The sequence below is a fragment of the Scyliorhinus torazame genome, chromosome 13, assembly GCF_047496885.1.
Source record: "Scyliorhinus torazame isolate Kashiwa2021f chromosome 13, sScyTor2.1, whole genome shotgun sequence".
Lineage (NCBI taxonomy): Eukaryota > Metazoa > Chordata > Chondrichthyes > Carcharhiniformes > Scyliorhinidae > Scyliorhinus > Scyliorhinus torazame.
Window position 1 is genome coordinate 159,166,127 of NC_092719.1, and position 24,212 is coordinate 159,190,338.

At 46.0% G+C, this 24,212-nt stretch overlaps 1 protein-coding gene across 7 annotated transcripts in view; it reads left to right on the forward strand.

Moving 5' to 3' along the window:
* Positions 1 to 24,212, forward strand: part of adamts9 (ADAM metallopeptidase with thrombospondin type 1 motif, 9) — a 489,710-nt gene that overhangs the window by 91,941 nt on the left and 373,557 nt on the right. For all 7 annotated transcript variants that reach the window (XR_011934150.1, XR_011934151.1, XR_011934152.1 and 4 more), the window contains exons 12-16: positions 20,004 to 20,152; positions 20,384 to 20,565; positions 20,665 to 20,801; positions 20,889 to 21,006; positions 22,989 to 23,084. Coding sequence is in view for 4 of the 7 variants with exons in the window: in XM_072472332.1 (XP_072328433.1) it covers positions 20,004 to 20,152; positions 20,384 to 20,565; positions 20,665 to 20,801; positions 20,889 to 21,006; positions 22,989 to 23,084 (682 nt within the window). In the remaining 3 variants the exon portion in view is untranslated. The remainder of the gene's footprint in view (positions 1 to 20,003; positions 20,153 to 20,383; positions 20,566 to 20,664; positions 20,802 to 20,888; positions 21,007 to 22,988; positions 23,085 to 24,212) is intronic.

The window sequence follows — 24,212 nt, forward strand, 5'->3', positions numbered from 1 at the left end:
GGGGCTTTCTCGTTACTGACTCACTGTTCACCGATTTATCCCATAAAATCCGGAAAAAAACAGGGGAAAAAGGTCCAAAGGTCCTTCAACGGCGGGAGCTATCAAATGTGCGACTGACTCCTCCATGGCCTCCACCGGAAGTCACCTGTTTAAAACTGCATTTTGTGTGCAGATCATTATCCACTGTTACTGATTGAAGACTTATTTGTTGGACTTTCTGGAGAACAGTAATTCAGTAAAATTGATCTTTCACAGGCATATCTGCAGATGAATGTGGCTGCCAAATCACAGCCACCACACACTGTTGTAATGCACAAATGTCTGTTTCATTACAGAAGGCTTCCTTTGGGATAATATTTGCATCTGCTCTTTTTCAAAGATGCATGGATCAAATTCTAAGTGAGTTGACTGGAGTGTAATGTTATTTAGATGACACTCATCGAGTGCATAGGAACACTTGGAGAATTTGGAAGCCACCCTGAAGAGGTTATAGAACCACAATCTGACTTAAAAAGGAAAAGTACAGCTTTTTTAAGGCATCCATAAATTACCTAGGTCATATTATCGATAAAAATCGTCACAAGGAGTCAAAGAAAATGTCAGCAATCTTAGAAGTACCGTGTCCTCAAAATGTGACACAATTAAGGTTGTTTTGAAGATTGATCAATTATTATGGTAACTTCATAGCAACACGATTGAAGTCTATTTGTTAAACAGGCAGGGCACTGGTCAGAAGAATGGGAAAATGCATACAATAAAGTGAAAGAAGCTTCACAGCTGTTGGTTCATTATAACCCCAAGATGAAGTTGCAACTTTCCTGCAATGCCTCAGCCTATGGGATTGGTGCAGTCGTCTTGCACATTGTGCCTTCAGGAATGGAACGACACATTGCATTTGCTTCACAAACTCTTACGAGCGCAGAAATGAATTATGCTCAGCTATAAAAAGAAGCTTTAAGCATAGTTTTTGGTGTCAGAAGGTTCTACCCTTTTGGGGCTTTATTTTACTCTTTTGGTGGACCATCGACCCTTGACTGCAGTCATTGGCCCGATAGAGATATATCTTTTTCGGTAGCTGGTAGATTGCAAAGATGGTCATTGATATTGCTGGCGCGCACTTATGAGATTCAATATCGCATGTAGTCTGAGCAGCTTACAAATGCTGATGCTTTATCACGATTGCCTTTACAAGTCAATTATGACTCAGAAGGAGATTTTGCTAATATTTTGTATTTCTCACTCATGGATGGTGTACCTGTGACTTCATCTAGTGTTCAAAGATATACAAGAACCGATCCAGTGATGGTGAAGGTGGTGAACTTGGTCCAAAAAGGAACAATATCAGGTGTTCATAGAACAAAATCTAGACTTCAAGTCTTATGTCACCCGAAGACTTGAGTTGACAGTACAGAATGGAGTTCTATTATGGGGAATCTGTGTGATTATTCCTTCCTGCTTTGTGTAGTAGAGTCCTTGACCAACTGCATGAGGGATGTCCCTGTGCGCAAAGGATGAAGGAATTAGCATGTAGTTATTTTTGGTGGCCAGGAGTAGATGCTCAAATTGAAGAGAAAGTTGTGCAATGCCAATCTTGTGCAAAACTGAGGAACACTTCACCATTACATCCGTGGGAATGGTCGCCACAGTCAAGGCAGAGAATACATGTTGGTTATGCTGGTCCATCAGAGGTTCACGTGTTCTTCGTGATTGTGGAGGCACACTCAAAATGGCGGGACGTCGCAGTAATGAAATCAACGACAATTGAGAAGACCATTGTGAAATTGGATGAAATATTTGCAAGATTTGGAACACTGGAGCAGATTGTCAGTGATAATGGTGTGCAGTTTATTTCGAAGGTGTTTGAGGACTACTTTAAGGGGAACGCTATACTCCATATCGAGTCAGCTCCGTATCATCCAGCAACAAATGGATTGGCTGAACATTTTGAAGAGATTAAGAAGCACAGAACAGACCACGGGTTGAGCCTGTAATTTTCCTACTCTATTTGATTGAGTATTTATCTATTGAATTTATTCACGGAATCTGAGAAGCAGCTGTGGGGATAAATTTGTTTGCATAAAGCCGTTTCATTGATCGAATGAAGAAACCTATACAAGTTAGTTGCCTGTGGCATTGCCGAGCCCTGCTAATCGTTACTACTCTGCATGATGCCACTTCAAAAGGCACGACTGGTTAGATGTTTTCCCCCTTTTAGCAATAACATATTACGCTGCTTTAAGTACCCTCGTACTTCAGCGATTGAAATATCACCTACTATAATTTAGCCTGGTGATGAGCACAGAAAATGGCAAAAACAGAATAGAAAGACAATATAGGGCTGAATTCTCCAGTTCCCAAGCCACGTGCTTCTTGGCAGCATGCCGTGCTGTTCCCTGGTGGCGAGATTCACCAATCCTGCTGCTTGTCAGTGAGATTTCCCATTGAAGCCTCCCCACGGCAAAATCGCATTTGGCGAACTGCCGGAGAATCCAAGTTTATGACATAATCGTTTTCGCGATGCTGCACTCCGTCCGAAGCAGCATACTCTAGGAGTACGCCGCGCCTTGTATCAACAGCCTCAGGACATCGCCCGAGGCCTGCCTCCCAATGTACCGCCGCCGACCGGAATTCTCCAGGGTGTATCGGCAGCTAGAGCTGGGTGCTCTTCGCTGCTGTCCTGGTAGCCCCCAGCAAAACGGGGAATCGGTGGCCGTTTTGCACCAGTTTGTCTGGTGTAAAACGCCATCGTTCCCACTCTGGCATGGGGACATAACCTCAGAATCGGAGAATCCAGCCCGTGGACTTTCAAATTAATGAAAGGTGAATATAATATTTTCACCCTTAAAAGCATGTACACACGGGGAGAAAGTGCAGACTCCACACAGAAAGTTACCTGAGGCCGGAATTGAACCCGGGTCTCTGGCGTTGTGAGGAAGCAATGCTAACCACTGTGCTACCATACTGCCCTTGCTTGATCAGCAGAATGATCACATCTGATTGAAATAGCAATGATTTCTACTTGATTCATTTCGCTGATGTATGGTCAGGTGAGATTAACATGTACAAATCCGTGGATACAAAACCGCATTGCCTAACTCTGAGCTACAATGTGCTGAATGTAACATTGAATGGTTAGGCAAGGCGTCTTTTGAATTACAAGCTTCAATACGAGGGGTTGAAGACAACTCAAATTTGCAGAGATTGGTGATATTAATGAAGTGCCACATCAAATCCAAGACAAATTAGTCATGTGGCTCAAGACCACAGTTGTGAAATATGTACACATATGGAGATGGCAGCTATTATCCCCTAGAGGAATACTTCCTATTTATGATACAAAATCAGTAATCAAACGTGTGGCCTTTGAAGAGTTACTGCAAAGTCTTCCATTCTACTGAAATAACAGCATGTTAATTTTGACCATTGTTGACTGTAAGTTTTCTGTGCATGAATCTAAATCAACTGTGATGTCTGTTGAAATTTAATTCATAAAATTGTAATTTTCAGATTACTTTAAATTCAAAGTGTTCAAGGAAAATAAAGCAGCTTACTAATAATAATTTGTGGCATGATTGAAGCTGAAATACATCTTTTAGAAACTCCCAAGCAGCCACAATTTGTAGGAAAATGTATCCTTTGGGATCACAGGACCATGTCAACTGGTATGCAGGATTTCTGCTGAGTTTCTCAAATCCTGTACACTAATTACCTTCAATTCGCTACTTTAAGGCCAAATTGTCACATCTGACTTTTCGTACTAAACCATAGGAATGTTTGGCACAGAACAATGTAGTTCTCTGCAAGCTTGTGAAACACAAATAATAACAATAGCTTAGAATCAGTGTTGTCAATACAAGGCACTGAGAATAAAAGTTTCATTCAATAACCATTTCAAGAAACATTCAGGTCCTCTCAAAGTTGACGCTATATAATCACATTATTGATGATTAGAAAAGTTGTATATCATTTACTCAGAAATGTATTGCAGAGAAGAAAATTAAATTCTCAATCTGAAACCGCATTTCGTACAGGAGTGGGAGAATTACAACTCTGTTGCAACCCCCATAGAGACCGATAACTTGTAAAATGATATTTGAATTTCTAGTGATTGACTGGAAGGATCACAAGACAAGGGTGCGATTCAGCGGACAGAGGTTTTAAGTCCACTGTTAGACGTGCTTGACAGGGTGTTTCTTGGAGGCTGCACTGCCGACGCTATCCAATGGCACTTTGCCGTTTTGTTTACCCTCGGGGAGTTTCTCCTCGCTGAGGCCTCATTTAGAGAGATTTATCACAGATTGGGCACCATTTTGAGCCGCAGCCCCGATTTTCTTCTCCCCCACCCCTTCCCAACATTGTCAAAATCCCTGGGAACGCTTCCTGTAATTGGCAAGGCCCCTAGGCCTGATCCCTGGCAGTGCCAACCTGGCACCTGGACACCATGACTGCCAGCCTGGCGACCTGGCAGTGCCCATGGCACCTTGGCTTTCTGACACTGCCAGGGTGCCCAGGAGGAGTGCCAGAGTACCTTGGGAGTCTCTAATCCCCTGTGAGACCCCCAAGGTGCCGTTACACCTGGTTCATGTTTGTGTGAACCAGTGCTAAATGGCACCCTGGCGACGTCTCGCATACACGGCCATTGAGCCCGTTTGGGGCTTTCTCGGAATTCACACAGCTCCATGTCCGGTGCAACGTGATCACTGAATTGTGCCCAACATCTCAAGTTGTAAGACTTTTAATGTAACAAACAAAGCACCATGGTCTAAACACTATTCATGAGGCAACTTTATATTCCAAACTAATAAAGTTTCCCCATTCAACTTTTAAAATGACCAAAAATCCCTCACCATGGTTATATTTTACTCTGTCCCTTAAGTTGACACTTCATCCTCCTGGAACCAGCCCAAAGCTGTTCTCCACTTCCGATGGCGTGTTTCCTTTCTCCTTTCCCAGCTGGGTAACTTTTCATCCCAAAACTGACTGACTTCCACAGTTAGGTTACCCTGGAGGTTCCTCCCTCTAGCCTCCTTTAAATTCTCACAAACTTGGTCCCTTCAATCTGAGTGCAAGCTGCAATGCATTCTCCATGTGGTGAATTATAAAAGACAGTATTTCCTTTGCTTCAGGTGCAGGGCTGCTTGCCTCTCACTTTCTGTTCTCTCCTCTTTCAGATTCTTGAAGACTGACCCGTTTCTACCAATTTCAGTGATATTTTAAAAAAAACTGCAGCCCAGTATCACAATGACTTTCTATTGACTTTTCCTTCCAAAAGCCCATCCCCATGGCAATGTGAAACACCTGGGCCTTGAACTCGGGTAGTGATGCTAAATTAAAGAGACTGTCCCAAATCAAAGTAATTTTATAAACTCTGTATTTGTAACAACTCCGAGAAACTTGAGTTGATATTTTTAGAGTAGGTTAGGACCAACTTGAATAATAACTAATTTAATAACCGAGTTGAGAACAGCAGCATGAAATGTTTTTCTCTTTCCCCTTTTCTTGGTGATGATAATCTACCCCTGAAAATGAAAGCCAAAACATTTGAAAGTAAAATTTTACTTTTGGCAAGCAACTCGCCTTGGCATTGCTAATGATGGAGCAAAATAATAACAGGAGCAGGCCCAATTTGCAGCCCCCGCGCGATTCACCCGTTGCAGCCAGGTGGCACTGGGTCGCTGAGTCACGCCTTATTCTTTTCTTTGATTTAGACTTGTACGAAATCCCGTCTGTGTCTGTTTTTTAAAGTCACAGCACTGAAAAGTGTTAAAACACTCCTTCTCAAAAATACAACTTGTTGTGGTCAGCCGAGAGGTGAGAAAAGGGGAAGAAGTATCGCACATCTCTCCTCATCCTTAACAATTTTAACCTTGGTTCATGCATATTAAATAGTATCTGCCACCAACCTGTGCATGCCCAGGGCGTCATTCTCCGCCGGCGGGAGTCTCCGTTTTGCCGGCGCCCGGGGGTTTCCCGACGGCGAGGGGCTGCCCCACAATGGGAAACCCCATTGACCGGCCGGTGTTACGGAGACTCCCGCCGGCCGGTCGGCGCAGAAATGTGGCGCGGCGGGTAGGAGAATTTCGCCCCCAGTCTTTTACAGCCCTCTATGCTGTTTGCCAAGCTTACATTTTTTCTCATCGAATTTTGCTGTCGCATTCCTTATAGCAATTCAATTTGTCTATATACACTGAGGAAAGTCGACTTTGCACTGACCTTTGGACGAACACTCTTTTCAACCCTCCTCCAGCCATAAGGATTCCCTTTTCCCGCTGGCAGCGCACCCCCCGCCCCGGGTTTCCCGGCTGCGTGGGGTGGCTTCAGTGGGAAATCCTATTGACATGCGGCGACAAGAGAGAATCCCGCTGCCAGTGAACGGCGCACCATCGAGATACATGCTGATGGGGGACCAGGGAATCCCACCACAGAGCTTTGTGTGAGTAAGAAATGTAAATAAAACTTATCCACATTGCTTTAGAGGAAAGCTGTATGCTCATTACCAGAAGTATCCCTTGTACCAGACATTGCTATCCGGATGAAAAATACAATCTGGCAGCCATGTTAGTGCCTGCCTTGATCTTAGTTTTTAATAGTCATATATTCTCTGCATGTACATGTGAAAGATGTTTCCAGTGGAAAATTGAGTATTTCTCCTTTGAACCCCAGCAGCAGTGAGTATTCCCAAGCCAGATATAGAATGACTTGTTACGAGAATCAAAGCATATTCTACAGTTTCATAACTCCCACAAGAGAAGAGCACCCTCTAGTGTACTTATGTGACATTTCTGTTTCCTGCACTCACCACTCTTATGAATTTTCCACGACTTTGTCAACTTTCCATTGCTTTATGTGGGCACGAGCTGAGAAATAATTGGCTTAGGACTTCCTAGAGCTCATACAAACATGCAAATGTCAAACAGGAAAAGACCAGCTTGTCCATCTATCATATCCCATATAAATGTGTTTCCCCAGGTATCACCATACAGACACTCCCTACTCACCTGGAGCCATGTAATCTCCCAAAAGGTGTGAAAAATCAGATAAAATCTGGTCAATTGTTAGTGGGGGGAAGGAGGGGGTTAGAAAATTCCTCTCATTGCACTTGAAGACTAAACTGTGAGAGAGCGACTTGGGTCACTATCTGTGTGGACCGTCTGCATGTTCTCCCCGTGTGTGCGTGGGTTTCCTCCGGGTGCTCCGGTTTCCTCCCACAGTCCAAAGATGTGCAAGTTAGGTGGATTGGCCATGATAAATTGCCTTTAGTGTCCAAAAAGGTTAGGTGGGGCGTGGGGTGCCCTTTCCAAGGGCCAGTGCAGACTCGATGGGCCGAATGGCCCCCTTCTGCATTGTTCTATGATCCAATCAGTTTGGACCAAAACCACAAAGGTAAGCAGTAGTCTACGTTTTCCAGTCTCCATCCTCCCCACTGCCTTGTTTCCAAATAAGTGGGTCCTCTGTTCTTTGAAAAGTAGGTGCTTTGCAAGGATTATGCATGCTATTTGCTGGATAATGAATGGTATGTTACCAAACCTTGTGTAGCATTGGATATTGTACACTTGTCAAATTTCTAACTCTTGACTTTAATCTTTGTCCGTTTTTGGGTTCCTTGGCTTTAGAAAAATAATCAAATTGTGTTATGCAGATTTATTATACCTTCAGGATATAATAATATACTTAACTCATTTTACCAGGTTAATTGTTAAAGTTTATTTATTGATATTAGGTAACTTGTAGGAAGGGTAATACTGGTTGAATAAAACCGTTTTGTGTGTAAGTGAAAGTTGAAAGGATGGGAACAAGTAAAGGTGAGTGTCATGTGGGACTGGGGATGGCAGGCAATATTCCTAAAGACCTTCGGCCCAAAAAGCATGACAGCTCATTTGCTACTTTTTAGCAAAGCTGAAGGATCAGGGGATTAAGGAATAATAGGCATAACAAAGGTGAAGGAAGCCTCTTGTGCAAGCTGGGGACAGCATCTGACTACTTGCTGTGCTACCCTTATACCACATGTCAAAAGTAGGTGTCCTTACGGCAGATGATACAACTTTGCATCTAGATGCACTGTACCTGACCATCTTGAGATGCCTCTCCACAGAGATTTAACAAGTGGCGCTACAGGGCACGATTATCCAACCTCGTTACGCGAAACGAGGCCGGTAAATAGAGGAAGAGGCCAAAAAGGAGAACCGCGCTAGGCGCCAAACAGTTTGCGATGCAACCGGCCCGATCCAGTAGGCAAAATCGGGATCTCGCCGTAGCATGGCGAAAAACCAATTGTTACCACTTAAGCCCAATTAAGCATACATGCCCACCGAGCAACCCCTCTACCTCAACCAGCGCCCGGGACCCTGCCAGACGCGACCCCAGAAACGTAACCAATGCCCTGGTTCCCGCCGGCACCCTGGACCCCGCCAGATGCAACCACCTACCTTCCACAAGGTCAGACATCTCCCATCGGATCCCAGGATCACCCAGCCACAGCCGCCGACCGAGGAAGCGAGGGAAGTGTGGTGGTCTGCAGGTTAGACTGAAGCAACACGGTTTCAAGACCCCTCTCCCCAGCATACTCCTGGCAAATGTCCAAGCGATCGAAAACAAGCTGGATGAACTTATCGCCAGACTTACCTCTCAAAGGGAAGTAAGAGACTGCTGTGTGCTCTGTTTCACAGAGACATGGCTCACCCCCGCCTCACCGGACTGTGCCATACAACCTGAAGGCTTCTCAATTCACCGGGCAGACCGCACCACGTCATCAGGCAAAGCGAAGGGTGGAGTGGTGTGCCTCCTCATCAACCCCTCCTGGTGCTCGGATGTGGCGACCCTGGCGACCTACTGCTTCCCGGACATGGAATACCTGACCGTGAAGTACCACCCATACTACCTTCCAAGTGAGTTCACTTCAGCCATTATCACAGCGGTCTACATCCCACCCCAGGCAGAAGTGAAGAAGGCGCTGGACGAACTGTACACAGTTATAAACAACTATGAAACAGAACACCCAGAGGCCTTGTTCATTGTGGCCGGAGACTTCAACAAGGCCAACCTCAAGAGTGTACTGCCAAAATTCCACCAGCACATCTCCTGCCCCATCAGGGGCGACAACACTCTTGACCACTGCTACTCAAAAATCAAGGGCGCCTACCCTTCCATCTCCTGACCGCACTTTGGGAAATCAGACCATAAGACGGTGCGCCTTCTCCCGGCATACAAGCAGAAACTCAAGCGGGAGAATCCAGCTAAGAAGGTTGTGCAGTGCTGTGTCCGAGGAAACAGAAGGGCACTTACGTGACTGCTTAGAGACAGTGGACTGGTCCATATTTAAGAACTCAGCGACCAACTTAAATGAGTATGCCACCACCGTCACAAACTTCATCAGCAAATGTGTGGACGACTGCGTGCCAAAGGAAGCAGTACGTGCGTTCCCCAACTGGAAACCATGGCTCAATCGTGAGATTGACTCCCTACTGAAGGACAGATCTGAGGTGTTCAATCAGACGACCCTGACCTATACAAGAAATCCAGATACGACCTCCACAAAGCCATAAGAGATGCCAAGAGAGAATATCAAAGCAAGCTAGAGTCACAGACAGACTCTCGGCAATTGTGGCAAGGACTAAACAACATAACGGGCTATAAAGCGAAGCCGAGCAGTATCTCTGGCAGCAGCGCACCCCTCCCCGATGAACTCAATGCATTCTATGCTCGGTTCGAGCAGGTAACCAACAATTCACTGTCGAGTGCCCCAGCAGCCCATAACTCACCCATAGCCACCGGCACAGCTTCCAAAGTCAGATCGGCCTTCCTGAAAGTGAACTCTCAGAAGCCGACGAGCCCGGACGGGATCCCTGGTCGTGCACTCAGAGCCTGCGCAGAGCAGCTGGCAGAGGTGTTCGCGGACATCTTTAACCTGTCCCTACTCCACTCTGAGGTCACCACCTGCTTCAAGGAGGCCACCATCTTACACCCGGTGCCAAAGAAGGACCAGGCAACGTGCCTCAATGACTACTGTCCGGTGGCCCTGACTTCAGTCGTAATGAAGTGCTTTGAGAGGTTGATCATGAAGCATCACCTCCTTATTCCCAGAACACCTTTATCCACTGCAATTCAGTAACCCCCACTTAAGGAAGGATGTGGAAGCATTGGAAAGGATGCAGAGGAGATTTACCAGAATGTTGCCTGGTATGGAGGGAAGATCTTATGAGGAAAGGCTGAGGGACTTGAGGCTGTTTTCGTTAGAGAGAAGAAGGTTAAGAGGTGACTTAATTGAGGCATACAAGATGATCAGAGGATTAGATAGGGTGGATAGTGAGAGCCTTTTTTCTCGGGTGGTGATGGCTAGCACGAGGGGACATAGCTTTAAGTTGAGGGGAGATAGATATAGGACAGATGTCAGAGGTAGGTTCTTTACTCCGAGTAGTAAGGGCGTGGAATGCCCTGCCTGCAACAGGAGTGGACTCGCCAACACTAAGGGCATTTAAATGGCCATTGGAAAAACATATGGATGAGAATGGAATAGTGTAGATGGGCTTTAGATTGGTTTCACAGGTCGGCGCAACATCGAGGGCCGAAGGGCCTGTACTGCGCTGTAATGTTCTATGTTCTATGTAATTCGCATACCATCGTAACCGGTCCACAGCAGACGCCATTTCCCTGGCCCTACGCTCATCCCTAGAGCATCTCGATAACAAGGACTCCTACATCAGACTCCTATTTATTGACTACAGCTCCGCCTTCAACACCATAATCCCAGCCAAGCTCATATCAAAGCTCCAAAACCTAGGACGTGGCTCCCCACTCTGCAACTGGATCCTCGATTTTCTGACCAACAGACCACAATCAGTAAGAATAAACAACAACACCTCCTCCACAATAGTCCTCAATATCGGGGCCCCACAAAGCTGCAAACGTAGCCCCCTACTCTACTCCCTGTACACACAGGACTGCGTGGCAAAATTTGGTTCCAACTCCATCTACAAGATTGCTGACGATACGGCCATAGTGGGACGGACCTCGAATAACGACGAATCAGAATACAGGAGGGAGATTGAGAACCTAGTGGAGTGGTGCAGCGACATCAATCTCTCCTTCAATGCCAGCAAAACTAAAGAGCTGGTCATTGACTTCAGGAAGCAAAGTACTGTACACACCCCTGTCAGCATCAACGGGGCCGAGGTGGAGATGGTTAGCAGTTTCAAATTCCTAGGGGCGCACATCTCCAAAAATCTGTCCTGGTCCACCCACATCGACGCTACCACCAAGAAAGCACAACAGCGCCTATACTTCCTCAGGAAACTAAGGAAATTTGGCATGTCCATATTAAACCTCACCAACTTTTACAGATGCACCACAGAAAGCATCCTGTCTGGCTGCATCACAGCCTGGTATGGCAACTGCTCGGCCCAGGACCACAAGAAACGTCAGAGAGTCGTGAACACCGCCCAGTCCATCACACAAACCAGTCTCCCATCCATTGACTCCATCTACACCTCCCGCTGCCTGGGGAAAGCGGGCAGCATAATCAAAGACCCCTCCCACCCGGCTTACTCACTCTTCCAACTTCTTCTATCGGGCAGGAGATACAGAAGTCTGAGAACACGCACGAACAGACCCAAAAACAGCTTCTTCCCCGCTGTTACCAGACTCCTAAATGACCCTCTTATGGACTGACCTCATTAACACTACACCCTGTATGCTTCATCCAATGCCGGTGCTTATGTAGTTACATTGTATACCTTGTGTTACCCTATTATGTATTTTGTTTTCTTCCCATGTACCTAATGATCTGTAGAGATGCTCGCAGAAAAATACTTCAACAAATCCAATCCAATTTCCATACAATTGACGAGAGCCACCCCTTATCCAACGGCCTCTTGTCATTTAGCGGCCTCCCCGGCAAGTGCTCACGCTGGCACGATTTGTACTCCTTTTCAGAAACATGAACCTAACGGAAGGGCTTCTGTGGGGAGCCGAGGATGTGACTAGCCATCTTTGTTCACAGGCAAAGAGCCCAGGGGTGCTGGACTTGCCACCCCAGTGCTCGATAGGGGTGGATGACCCTTGGCTGGGGTGGGGACTGTCCGCAGAGTTGGGCCGCCACAGGAGGGTGGGGGAGAGGCACTGGGAGGGCAACCGGAGAGGGGGGGGGGGGGGAACCTCTCGCAGCACCATCATGCCAACCCCTCGATCATATTTACCCGTTCCAGGGGAAACCCTTGTCTCTGCCCGTCTACATTACGACCGCCCATAACCCCGCTTACTGCTGAGGCCTTTGGCCGTGCGGCTGAAGGCTATTGCTAATAGGGAATTGACAGTCGTGGTTAAGCACTTCACACATCCCAAGTGGATTCCCCTGGGTAGGCAGGCCATGTAGCATGTGGGAGTCATTGCCTTGTATCCCAATCACACCTTGGCGCCTGGACACTGTGCTTGAACACTGCGGAAGGCAGCACCACACATGGAACAGCCAACATCCGAACACCCAGGGGATGGGACACAGCTCCGGGGACATGTCCACGGCTGGAGAGAGGGTGGATGCCACGGCGATGGGCGTATGCCTGGAGAGATGTGCCAGGGGATCAGAGGTCTGCCTGCATTGCGGAAGAAAGTGACAGAGGCATAATGATTGTGCACAAGTGTGTTTAATGTGTAACAATTGTTCTTCCCCCGGTTCCCTCAGTGATCCTCAACGTTCTTTGCCTTCCTAGCTGTACCACTATGTCTAGGCATCTCCTCAGGATGCACATCAAAGGTGGAGGCGGCCAGCTGCTCACCTCGGCCCATGGTTTTTAATGGCCTGGCGGGTGTCCTCTGGGGGCTCTGAGGCCAGAGGGCCCGGCGCACTTGTTGGAGGCATATGCACAACCATCTGCCCTGGCCCGTGTGCTGACTTCAAGATGCAGCCTCATCAGAGAGGTGAAACCCGGGAGAGCTGGTGGCCATCATTGCCACTCCATAGGACGGTCCCTGTTGGCACCCATCGCCCCTTCCTCCTGGACAGTGCCCTTAGGGCCCTGGGTTTCACCTAGAGACAGAGGACCCCTGCATCATCTGGCTCTGCCAGCCCTGGCGGTTCAGTTCCCCATGGTCTGCACCATCGTGTCGACGCCCTCGGCGATGCTCCTCCGTGATTGGGCCATGCTCTGCAGTGCCTCAGCAATGCCCACCTGTGACTGGGACAAGCTCCGCAGCGCCTCGCCCATCCCCATCTGAGAGCGGGACATGTCCCGCAGAACCTCACCTAGGTCAGCCTGGGGATGACATCCCACAGCAAGTCAGACATTCTGCCGAGACCTTCAGCCATGGACGTCACCGACTGCGCGACGCCTTGGTGCCGACGTCATACATCAGGCTCTCCACTGCGATTGCCACCCTAGCACTGTTGGCCTCAGTGGCACGCATTGCCGTCGGCAACTACTGTGCTCATAGCCTCTGGGACTCATCAAAGCGGCTATGGATCTGCTGGAGTGACACCGACATATCCCTCTGAATGTCCCAGCTGCTCCCTCTCGTCTCCATCAGCTCTGGGTACCTCTGTTGCATAGGCTCAGCATCAGGCTGGGACCCAGCTGGGTCCTGGGATCCAGCAGACCTCCGACTGCTGTCTCGCCTGGGGGTTCCTGCCTCCACCTGATGTACATCAGCAGCAGTGTGGTGCTCACCAGGCTGTGCCTCAGAAGCCTGACCATTAACGTTTCCCACCGAGATGTGTGTATCTGCGCTGGTGGAGGGTGGGGGATAACATTTGTGCCGGGACTATAACGGTAGCCTCTTTCGAGCTCTCCTCCGAGGTGGTGTCATGGGAGGCAGAAGGGGGTTCCGCCCGGGATGGGCCGGTACCGTCGGCTGGAGGACCTGCGGGAGAATGGACATGCGGTCAGTGGGAGGGATGGGTCAGTCAGTAAGGCAATAACAACGCATGTTTGACAGATCCCCCCAGTGGAACTTGGTGGTTCCTTACCTCTGCAGCATCCGCCAGCCTCCGTATGGGTGAACATCCTGTCCTCGGCCACACCAGTCACTTCCAGGGCACGCTCCTCGAAGGAGGTGAGGTTACTTAAGTCCGGCACACCTCCGCCAGTCTATGCCCTCTCCCAATGGTTATGGGAAAGCTTTTCCTGAGGAGGCACAGAGGGGGCATCGTTAGCCACAGGCATGGTTCACAGTTCTGGGAGGGAGGGTTGGGGGGATTGAAAGGAGAGGGGGGTGGAGGGAGGGTTGGGGGTTGTATGGGACTTGGGGAGGTGGATGCTCCCTTGGGGGGGGGGGGGGAGCGTTGGTGTCTACTTACTTGTGCTGCCCGTGTAGGTCGTTGACCTTTTTTTCGGCACTGGAGGCCAGTCCTCCTGGTCACACTCCCCGAGCTCACAACTGCTGCCACCTCATCCCAGGCAGCACTGGCTGCCCTATGGCTCACCCTCCGGGACCCACGGGTGAACGGGACATCCCTCCACTGCATTTAGGAGCCTCCACAGGTCAGCATCCTTGAATCCTGGGGCCGGTCTCCTGGGCTCCATTATTGTTAGCTGGCTGGGGTTGGCTGAGCAAGTGCAGCCTAAGTGCTGCTCGACTTTGTTAGCGGGGGGGGGGGGGGGGGGGGGGGGGGGGGGGGGGGGGCTGGCAAGCGCAGTCCTGGCGAATCAGCTGGCGAGCCTTCATTTGTGGTGAGAAGCACGTGAGACCTCATTAAGTGGACCAATTTACTTGGAATTGCGTTGCCGGCCTCGCTGGGCTGAGCGCCGGGAAACTCACGGCAATTCCCACTCATTACCACATTTAGAATTTGTTCCGGAGAATCGTGCCCACAGTGACTGAAACTATGGTTGGTGTTATCTTCACAGCAGCGACCAAACAAGATTTGTTGATTGCAAATCGATCTGGCATACTTCATTTCATTAGTGCCATGGTTTCAGGAGCTAATCAGCTTTAAGTTTCATCCTATCTGCTGTTCATACCTTGAGAGTTTAGGTCTTCCAGTGTACCATTTATATGCCAAAGCAAAGCCCAGTCAACAGTGTAGACAGAAGAGTGTCTGTGGTTACCAGCAGGTGGGCATAGAGAGCCCTTCATGCATCACACTGAGTCTTAATGGACTCTCATTATCTTCCCAAAAGCTCACATCAAGGATTCCCTTTGTCAAGTCTATTAATGATTGTAATTGTATTTCAGGGGAAAATTAAAACTGTTCGTAGATAGGCTCATGACAATCTGTGTGCATGGGAAATCAAGGCCTGGGACATAAATGGCCTCAAATTGCAAAATTAGGTGGTTTTTTGGTCCCTTTAGATATTCTTGCCTGGACCGTTCATTACCCAGCAGTTCTAGTCATCCAATCATATTGGACATAGATGACACAATATTGACTTTGAAACAATGGTTTGGAAGGTCTCAGAATGATAATTGTGCATTATTACTGTGATCTCTTGGCCTTTGTTGGAATTCAGCGTTAAGCTTCTATCCATATCCACGATGTTGCAGACAGGGGAGAGAGGCAAACTGAACTCCTTTATTTTTCTTGTCCTCTGTCTGTAAGCAGAGGTTATTTTTTAGTAAACTGTGGCCTGTTCCCACAAGGCCTCCGTTTGTGAAGTCAAATTTGAAGTGACTCGGATCAAACTGTCTTTCGTGCTGAATCAGAAGTTGTGTTAATTTATCCACTCAAAACTGGAGGATAGTCATTGCAACCACGTACACAAGCGCGAGCGCGTACACGCGCAAAGAAAATGGGAAAGAAAAGGGTTTTACAGCTCGGAATAGCTTAAAAAAGAAAATAACCAAATATATGGATATTAATTCATGTTAACATCAAAGTCCAGTGAGGGTTCCTTCATGTAGAAGTTCAGTTTGGCTCAGTTGTTAAAGCAGGAGTTGTAAAATTCCTTCAAGGTTGGTGATGGCGTAGCAAGATAAGCTTGACATCCAGAGATTTGGTCCAGTTTACAGACGATTGCTGGAACATTCCAGAGAATCAGGCTTCAAGGTTTTGACTTGAGGCAGGCTTTGTGTCAGCTGGAGTCTGGCTTTGGTGCTGACAGGCTGGATGCTGAACAGCAGACTGCCCTGGGAGTCCAAAAATTTAACATTAAATTCCAAATGTCACAGGAACTTAGATTGTGTGGTGGTGCCCATTGTTTACCTGAAACTGATTCATCAATTAGTTTCTATGTTTCTGGTCAAAATACATTGTTCACTTTAGGAGATTGATGGCTCCTGTCTGCAACTCCGCAGGTGTAATGAATTTTGATGGCTCACTTTGTTATAAGACCACATTAGGGACACAGATTGTTTGTACTCCCTTAAATTAGGCTCACACAATGAGTTCCCACAAGGATCTTTGTCCTGTAATTGCTGTTGGAGGTTTCCAGAGCTGTAGCCAACTTGCAAAATATGTGGCCTGTAGAAGCCATGTTTTTTTTTGTCCAGTAAAGTCCCATTTTTTAAAATAAGCAGAAAGTATAGTCTTATTTGCACAGTCTATGATAACCTTCATGTCTTATGGACAACAACGTTGTTGAAAGTGTGCTTTGAGTATTAATAATGGATGAAGACCCTTCCTCTTAGGTCTCAGCCCCTTCAAACTCAGGTTAATGCCAAAGAAAGAGATTGATATGCTGAGAAAATTCAGGAACAATACACCTGTAAATTTTTCCATTGATCTTTACCCTATACATTTATATGGGAGATAGCGATGAAAAGTCCATTGCACTTGTTAAAGAACTGCACTCTTCACCAATAGTAGTTATTTGAAAAATATATTTAAGTTAAAGGAACAAAAATCTTGAATTTGTTTTAAAAGCATTAATATGGAAATAATTATTTTTAAAGAATATAGAATGGCAGCTATTATGGCAACGAACTATGACTCTTTGTAACACCTGACACCTGAACTGATTCAATGAACTGAAACCAATATAACTAAATTAGGTTTGTTTTTATTTGTTATACTCGTCCATCTCTGGATCATCTGAGATGAGATGTACATTGGGTGACGCAAATCAGGACCCACAGAAGTCCTGATGCACAGACATACCTAGGAATTGTCTAGCAAGTTTAAATTTTTAATGGGTTTATTTCCACTCCATGAATGTTTCTGACCTTGAGCTTAATGTGGAGACATTGGCCACATACACAGGACTTACTTGCATGCTCACACTGGGAATTTTATGATTCTATGAATGTTAGATGCTCGAATGGCTGGTCTAACAGTTGTGTACCCCCACCGCCTGATTACCCCGACTACTTAATTAACCCCCGACAACCAGACTTGGCTATCCCTGACCACCCGACTACCTCCTGACCACTCCCACTCCCCACTCTGATCAAAGTCGACTGCCTATCCTCCCCCAAACAGACCCGACTACCAAGCTAAATAAACCCAACTCATCCCCCGACTAGAATCAACCATCTCCCCAATCGCCCACCTCCATCTCCCGACCACCCTACCCAACTCACTCATTCACCCAGAATCACAGAATTGTCACAGTGTAGAAGGAGGGCATTTGGCCCAATATGGCTGCAACAAATCTCCAAATGAGCAATTCACCCAGTACCATTTTCCTGCCTCCCCCCCCGTAACCCTGCATTCCTTCTTTTCAGAACACAGTGTCATTCCCTTTTGAATTCATTGATTGAACCTACCACCTCCACGAGTTTCTCCCTATCGTATCCTGTCCAGACCACTCATGATCTTGAACACCTCAATCGAATCTCCTCCCAGCCTTCTTTTCTCCAAGAAAAACAGCCCCTGCACCTCCAATCTATGTTTATTAGTGATGAGCTTCATCCCTGGAATCATTCTCATCCCTGGGACCATTCGTGTGTATCATTTCTACACACTCCAATGTTTTAACATCCTTCCTGAAGTGCACTCCAGCTGAGCTTCAGCTAATGCCATATACAAGTGCAACATGGCCTCATTGCACTTATACTCTATGCTGCTATTAATAAAGCCTAGGATTCTGTAGGCTTCATGAACCATGCTCTTAACCTGTCGTGCCGCCTTCAGTGACTAATGCAGATAAACACCCAGGTCCCTCTGCTCCCCCTTTAGAATTGTGCCCTTTATTTTATTGGTTTCTCTATGTTTGTCCTATCAAAATGAGTCACTTCACATTTCTCCACATTGAACTTCATCTGCCAGCTACCTGTCTATTCCACCAATTGTCTATATCCAATTGAAGTTCTACACTATCCTCCTACAGTTCATAATGCTTCCAAGTTTTGTATCATCTGCAAATTTTGAAATTGTGCCCTGTACACCAAGGTCTAGGCCATTGTTATTTATCAGGAGAAACAAGGACTCCAACGTTGACCCCTGGGGAACTCCACTACACACCTTCCTCCAACCCAAAACACATGCATTAACCACTAATCTGTTTTCTGTCACTCAGCCAATTTTGTATCCGTTTTGCTGCTGTCCCTTTTAATCTCTGAGTTATAACTTTGCTCATAATTCTATTGTATAGCACTGTACAGAACGCTCATTCACCAACTCATCCATTTGCTCATCCACTCTTTCAACCAATCATCCATTCACTCATCCACTCTCTCAGTCACTCATCCATTCACCCGTTTGTTCACTCACTCATTCATCCATTAACTCCTGTGTTCACTCCTTCATTCTTCCTTTCACCCATCCAGTCAGCACTCATCCATTCGCCTATTCATTCATTCAATCCTGCGTTCACTCCTCCTTTCATTCCTCCGTTCACTCACTCATTCATCCATCTACTCACTCACTCAGCCCCGCCCATTAATCAAATGACTTAAACTTTTAAACACGGCAGCTCCTGTCAGAAGAATGGGGCCTGTCCTCTCCTTCCTTCGACTCTCCCACAATGTTTGGAAATGCCCTTGAGTCTCTGCGCTGCCCATTTCTGCTACAGCCAAAATTGAGACCCTGGCTGAAAATGGGCACCCATAGATGGGTTTGAAAAAACTTAGTGGGCACTGCTGATCAGATGTTCTCAGCCATTTACTTTTTGTTTGGATGTTGATATTAAAAATAATCAATCATTTTTAATTTATGTCGTGTTGATCTTGATTGTTCTCTCGCAATTCAAAGATACCAAGCTTTATATTGGGACTGATTGATCTGGGAGAAGTGAGTACGTGGGAAGTTAACAGCAGAAAGACGCTTTGGAATTTAAGCAAGTTCAAAAATAAATGTTTCATGCCTCTTTTTCCAAAATACATGTTCATTCGTGAGTCATGGTATCTAAGGTTAGGAAAATGGAGTGGACAAGAAACAGGATGGTCAGACTACCTACTCATCCAGACCAGTCTGTTTTCTATGCCTATTGGCTGTACTTTCAGGATTTAAAAACAAAAAGTGGGCAAGATCTTCCGGCGGTTCAGGTCGTCGGGATTTTCCGCTCCCTCCGATGGCACCCCCCCACCGCAGGTTTCCAGGCAGCGTGGGGTGGATTCAGTGGGAAATCTCATTGACAGCAGTGGGACCAGCCTCCCGCCACCGAGAAGCGCACCGCAGGGGAGCCAGAGAATCAAGCCCATTATTTTGTTTAAAAAGATGAATCAGCACTTCTAGCCTAGTAAAAGTAAAATTCTTCAGAGATTTAGAAGGTACATTTTGTCTATAAAGAACAATTACAGTTTACTTCTGCTAGTGAGCCTGCAACCATTAATCAATCCCACATGACATTGATAATTGTTTAGATGCTAAATGTGCCCTTTTCACATTTGAATATTATTCATCGTTTTTCTACCCCATCTCGGTTCAATGACAGGTTATTTGTCTTAAAGCTCGACAGATAATATTGAATGGCTGCCTTTTCAGAAGCAAATACATTACTCAGTCAGCTCTCTGAAGGAACTGAGTGAATGGTTGTTGTGTGCCGCAAAGCATATCAATCTGTAAATACATACAATAATATTTTCTTTTCAATTCCTAGTCATTAATATTAAACCATTGAGGTTACTTTTCTGAAACAAATTTATGGTTTGTTTTCAAAAGAAAGAAGTTAATTTTTCTCCAATGATTATCCCCACAGCACTGTAAGCATGGTGTTTGCATTGTAAAGGATCCTGCTGAGAACTCTGTGGTAGATGGAACATGGGGACCTTGGAGTCCATTTGGTTCCTGCTCCAGAACCTGTGGAGGTGGCATTAAAAATGCAGTTAGAGAATGCAACAAACCAGAGTAAGCAAACTGCTCCAACATATAGAGTGCAATAAATACTTTATCAAATTTTGAAAGGTAAATAGGTTATTTTTATCTGTTTGTCATTGTGTCAAAATTTGAATGGATTTAGTTTGTATCGCCATATGTGGTATGTTTTTTTTAATGGCAACTGTTCGCAGTTCAGAAATTGCATATTCAAATTTACTTATTACATTGTGGAAATGGAAATATTATTATTTTTAATTTTAGACCCAGGAATGGAGGAAAGTACTGTGTTGGTCGAAGAATGAAATTTCGATCATGCAACACGGAACCTTGTCCAAAACAAGAGAAAGACTTCAGAGGAGAACAATGTGCACAGTTTGACGGAAGACACTTCAACATTAATGGCCTACCTCCAAATGTGCGCTGGGTTCCTAAGTACAGTGGAAGTAAGTATTTCCATTGGAGAGGGAAAATTATTATATTTTGCATTTTAACCAATAAAAACATTAAAATTCATTAAACCAAGAATCTATCTTTCTTTTCAGTTTTGATGAAAGACCGTTGTAAGTTGTTCTGCAGAGTAGCTGGAACTACAGTCTACTATCAGCTCAGGGACAGAGTTATTGATGGCACACTTTGTGGGCCAGAAACCAATGATGTCTGTGTACAAGGACTTTGCCGGGTAAAAAACTAACTTTAAGGATTTTGTGTAAACTTTTCTTTGGAGCCTTGCAAAGCTGAGTAAAAATATTGTTTATTTTCCCCGCAGCAAGCCGGATGTGATCATGTATTGAATTCAAAAGCGCGGAGAGATAAATGCGGTGTTTGTGGTGGTGATAACTCTTCATGCAAAACCTTAGCAGGCACCTTTAATATTGTTCACTATGGTAAGAATGGTATTCACCTTATCACTATTGTTGTGAGGACAGTGGGCGTCATTCTCCGACCCCCCGCCAGGTCGGAGAATGGCCGTTGGCCGCCGTGAATCCCGCCCCCGCCCCCGCCGAAGTCTCCGGTACCGGAGATTAGGGGGTGGCGGGAATCGGGCCGCGCCGGTTGGCGGGACCCCCCGCTGGATTCTCCGGCCCGGATGGGCCGAAGTCCCGCCCAGAAATTGCCTGTCCCGCCGGCGTAAATCAAAGCTGGTATTTACCGGCGGGACCAGGCGGCGTGGGCGGGCTCCGGGGTCCTGGGGGGGGCGCGGGGTGATCTGACCCCGGGGGGTGCCCCCACGGTGGCCTGGCCCACGATCGGGGCCCACCGATCCGCGGGCGGGCCTGTGCCGTGAGGGCACTCTTTCCCTTCCGCCTCCGCCACGGCCTCCACCATGGTGGAGGCGGAAGAGACTCTCCCCACTGCGCATGCGCGGGAAACTGTCGGCGGCCGCTGACGCTCCCACGCATGCGCCGCACTTCCGCGCCAGCTGGCGGGGCAACAAACGCCATTTCCGCCAGCTGGCGGGGCAACAAACGCCATTTCCGCCAGCTGGCGGGGCGGAAATCCCTCCAGCGCCAGCCTAGCCCCTCAATGTTGGGGCTCGGCCCCCAAAGATGCGGAGCATTCCGCACCTTTGGGCCGGAACGATGCCCGTCTGATTGGCGCCGTTTTTGGCGCCAGTCGGCGGACATCGCGCCGTTGGGGGAGAATTTCGCCCAGTAAGTTTAAGTATGGTTAACATAAAGGACACAAGCAAGAATTGTTTAATACTAATGGAAGTTATATATAATACAATATATTTGAATGCATATGGATAAATGCGGGTCAACTGAACTTCACTACTATTTGTTTGAAAAGACTTGAAAATTGTTTTACATTTGTGAGAAATAATACGACAAAAAAACATTGACTGTCACCTGTCTAAAACAGGCAAAATCTTGACCATTAAATATGTGCCTTTATAAATTCTACTTGAGTGGAATAAAAAATGACAAATGGTTATCATTTTTAAATTGTTATATTTCAAATTGCAGAAGGAACCATTACCTGGATGTTCTTGCTGGTAGTGAATGTATTACTCAGTATTTTGATTGATATTTGTCTAATGCTAATAACAACTGCCCAATAATTTGGCACAAGCAGCTACCTGGTGAAGAAGAGAACAAGGAGAAAAAATAATGTATAGTTAGCAAAATTATAAAGCTGGCTCCTAATTTTCCATTTAAATAACTTATTGATGGGAACTTTTAAGCTTTCAGGTAAAAATAACCAGGACTTCTGATAGGCAATTAACTCTGGACCTTCAGCTTCCAGAACTGAGCGCTACTAGAGTACTGTTACATGTTTTGAATTTCAAAACATAAATAATTTCATCAGTAGTCTTAAAATATAACTTTCGAAGCATATTTCAACAGATTGCAAATGAAACATGTTACTACGTAACTGGTGGTAATCCCAAGCATTGTGCAAGATTGTGCACCATTCGCACATTCCAACACAAACATGCTTCAATTTTACCTCAACACTGCGTCAATATAGGTCACCATTTTATGGTGCTTTTCAATGATGGGCGGTGTCCATAAAGTCTATTATTATTTTAATTTTGATCAGAAGAAATAAATGGCCTTTTTATTTGCATTGCGTCATGCAAGGCCATTTATTGCCCATGCCACAGTTGAATTGGTTATTTTGAAGAAGGGCTGAAGGTATATGTAAATTGAGCAATTAATTACTATTATCTTGTGGCTTGAAACAGTGCTTTATCATGGATTGAAAATCAATTCCAGTCATATAAATAACTCCAATGATTGTGACTCAGCTGTAATAAGATTTATACATCAAGACAGTGATTTTCAAATGGATATTGCATTGCATTTTATTTCTTTGCACTATGCTTAAGCATATATTTAAAATTGTGTTTGACATTTCTCAGGATATAATGTAGTCGTACGAATACCAATTGGTGCTACAAATATTGATGTGCGACAGCACAGCTATTCAGGGAAACCAGAGGATGACAACTATCTTGGTAAGTTCATTTTGAAGTTGTGTAAAATAATTTATTTTGATACATAGAATAACATCTCATACTAATTATTTCTCAAAACATTCTAGTTCATGCTCCGTGTTATATGCAGTGGACTTAATTAGTGCTCCAACTATTTACCTTCCTGATTATCCATCAACGTTTTCTCGGCATTGCACAGTCTGCTGACACTTATCTTTTCCTGTATGACATAAATTAACCTCTGTTTATATTTTTATTGTATTTGTCTTGATTCTGTGCCAAGGGCATTGTTACTCATAAGAAGCAAAACTTAGGGACTCTCAGTTTTCTGTTGATTTCCGTGTACACAATAGTGATCCTTCCATTCTGGCAGCAAGCAAGAGGTTTTATTGTCGACGAGTATCATTTTTCTTTCCGTACATTTCATCTCACAATTTTTATGCTTAATTTGGTAAGAGAGATATGCATTGGTGAATGCATCATTTTCCAATTCTGAGGTGCAGTACCAACCTGACATACTTCTCGGATGAGCAAAACTTGAAGTTCCATTTCAGCTAGTGTGCCTGATTCCAATCTCAGCAAAGCGCTGCAGTATGTGTTGCCACTTAGGACTCATCAAGTTTGTTTCACTTAAGATCCTTACAGCCGACAAAGAGATAAAACTTTATTCGCATCATTCTGAAATCAATTTGAATCCTGGCCCAGATCTCAAATGTCAGATGGGCACAGGGGAGGACTGCAAAGAACAAAGAACAAAGAAATGTACAGCACATGAACAGGCCCTTCGGCCCTCCAAGCCCGTGCCGACCATGCTGCCCGACTAAACTACAATCTTCTACACTTCCTGGGTCCCTATCCCTCTATTCCCATCCTATTCATGTATTTGTCAAGATGCCCCTTAAATGTCACTATCGTCCCTGCTTCCACCACCTCCTCCGGTAGCGTGTTCCAGGCACCCACTACCCTCTGTGTAAAAACCTTGCCTTGTACATCTACTCTAAACCTTGCCCCTCTCACCTTAAACCTATGCCCCCTAGTAATTGACCCCTCTACCCTGGGGAAAAGCCTCTGACTATCCACTCTGTCTATGCCCCTCATAATTTTGTATACCTCTATCAGGTCTCCCCTCAACCTCCGTCGTTCCAGTGA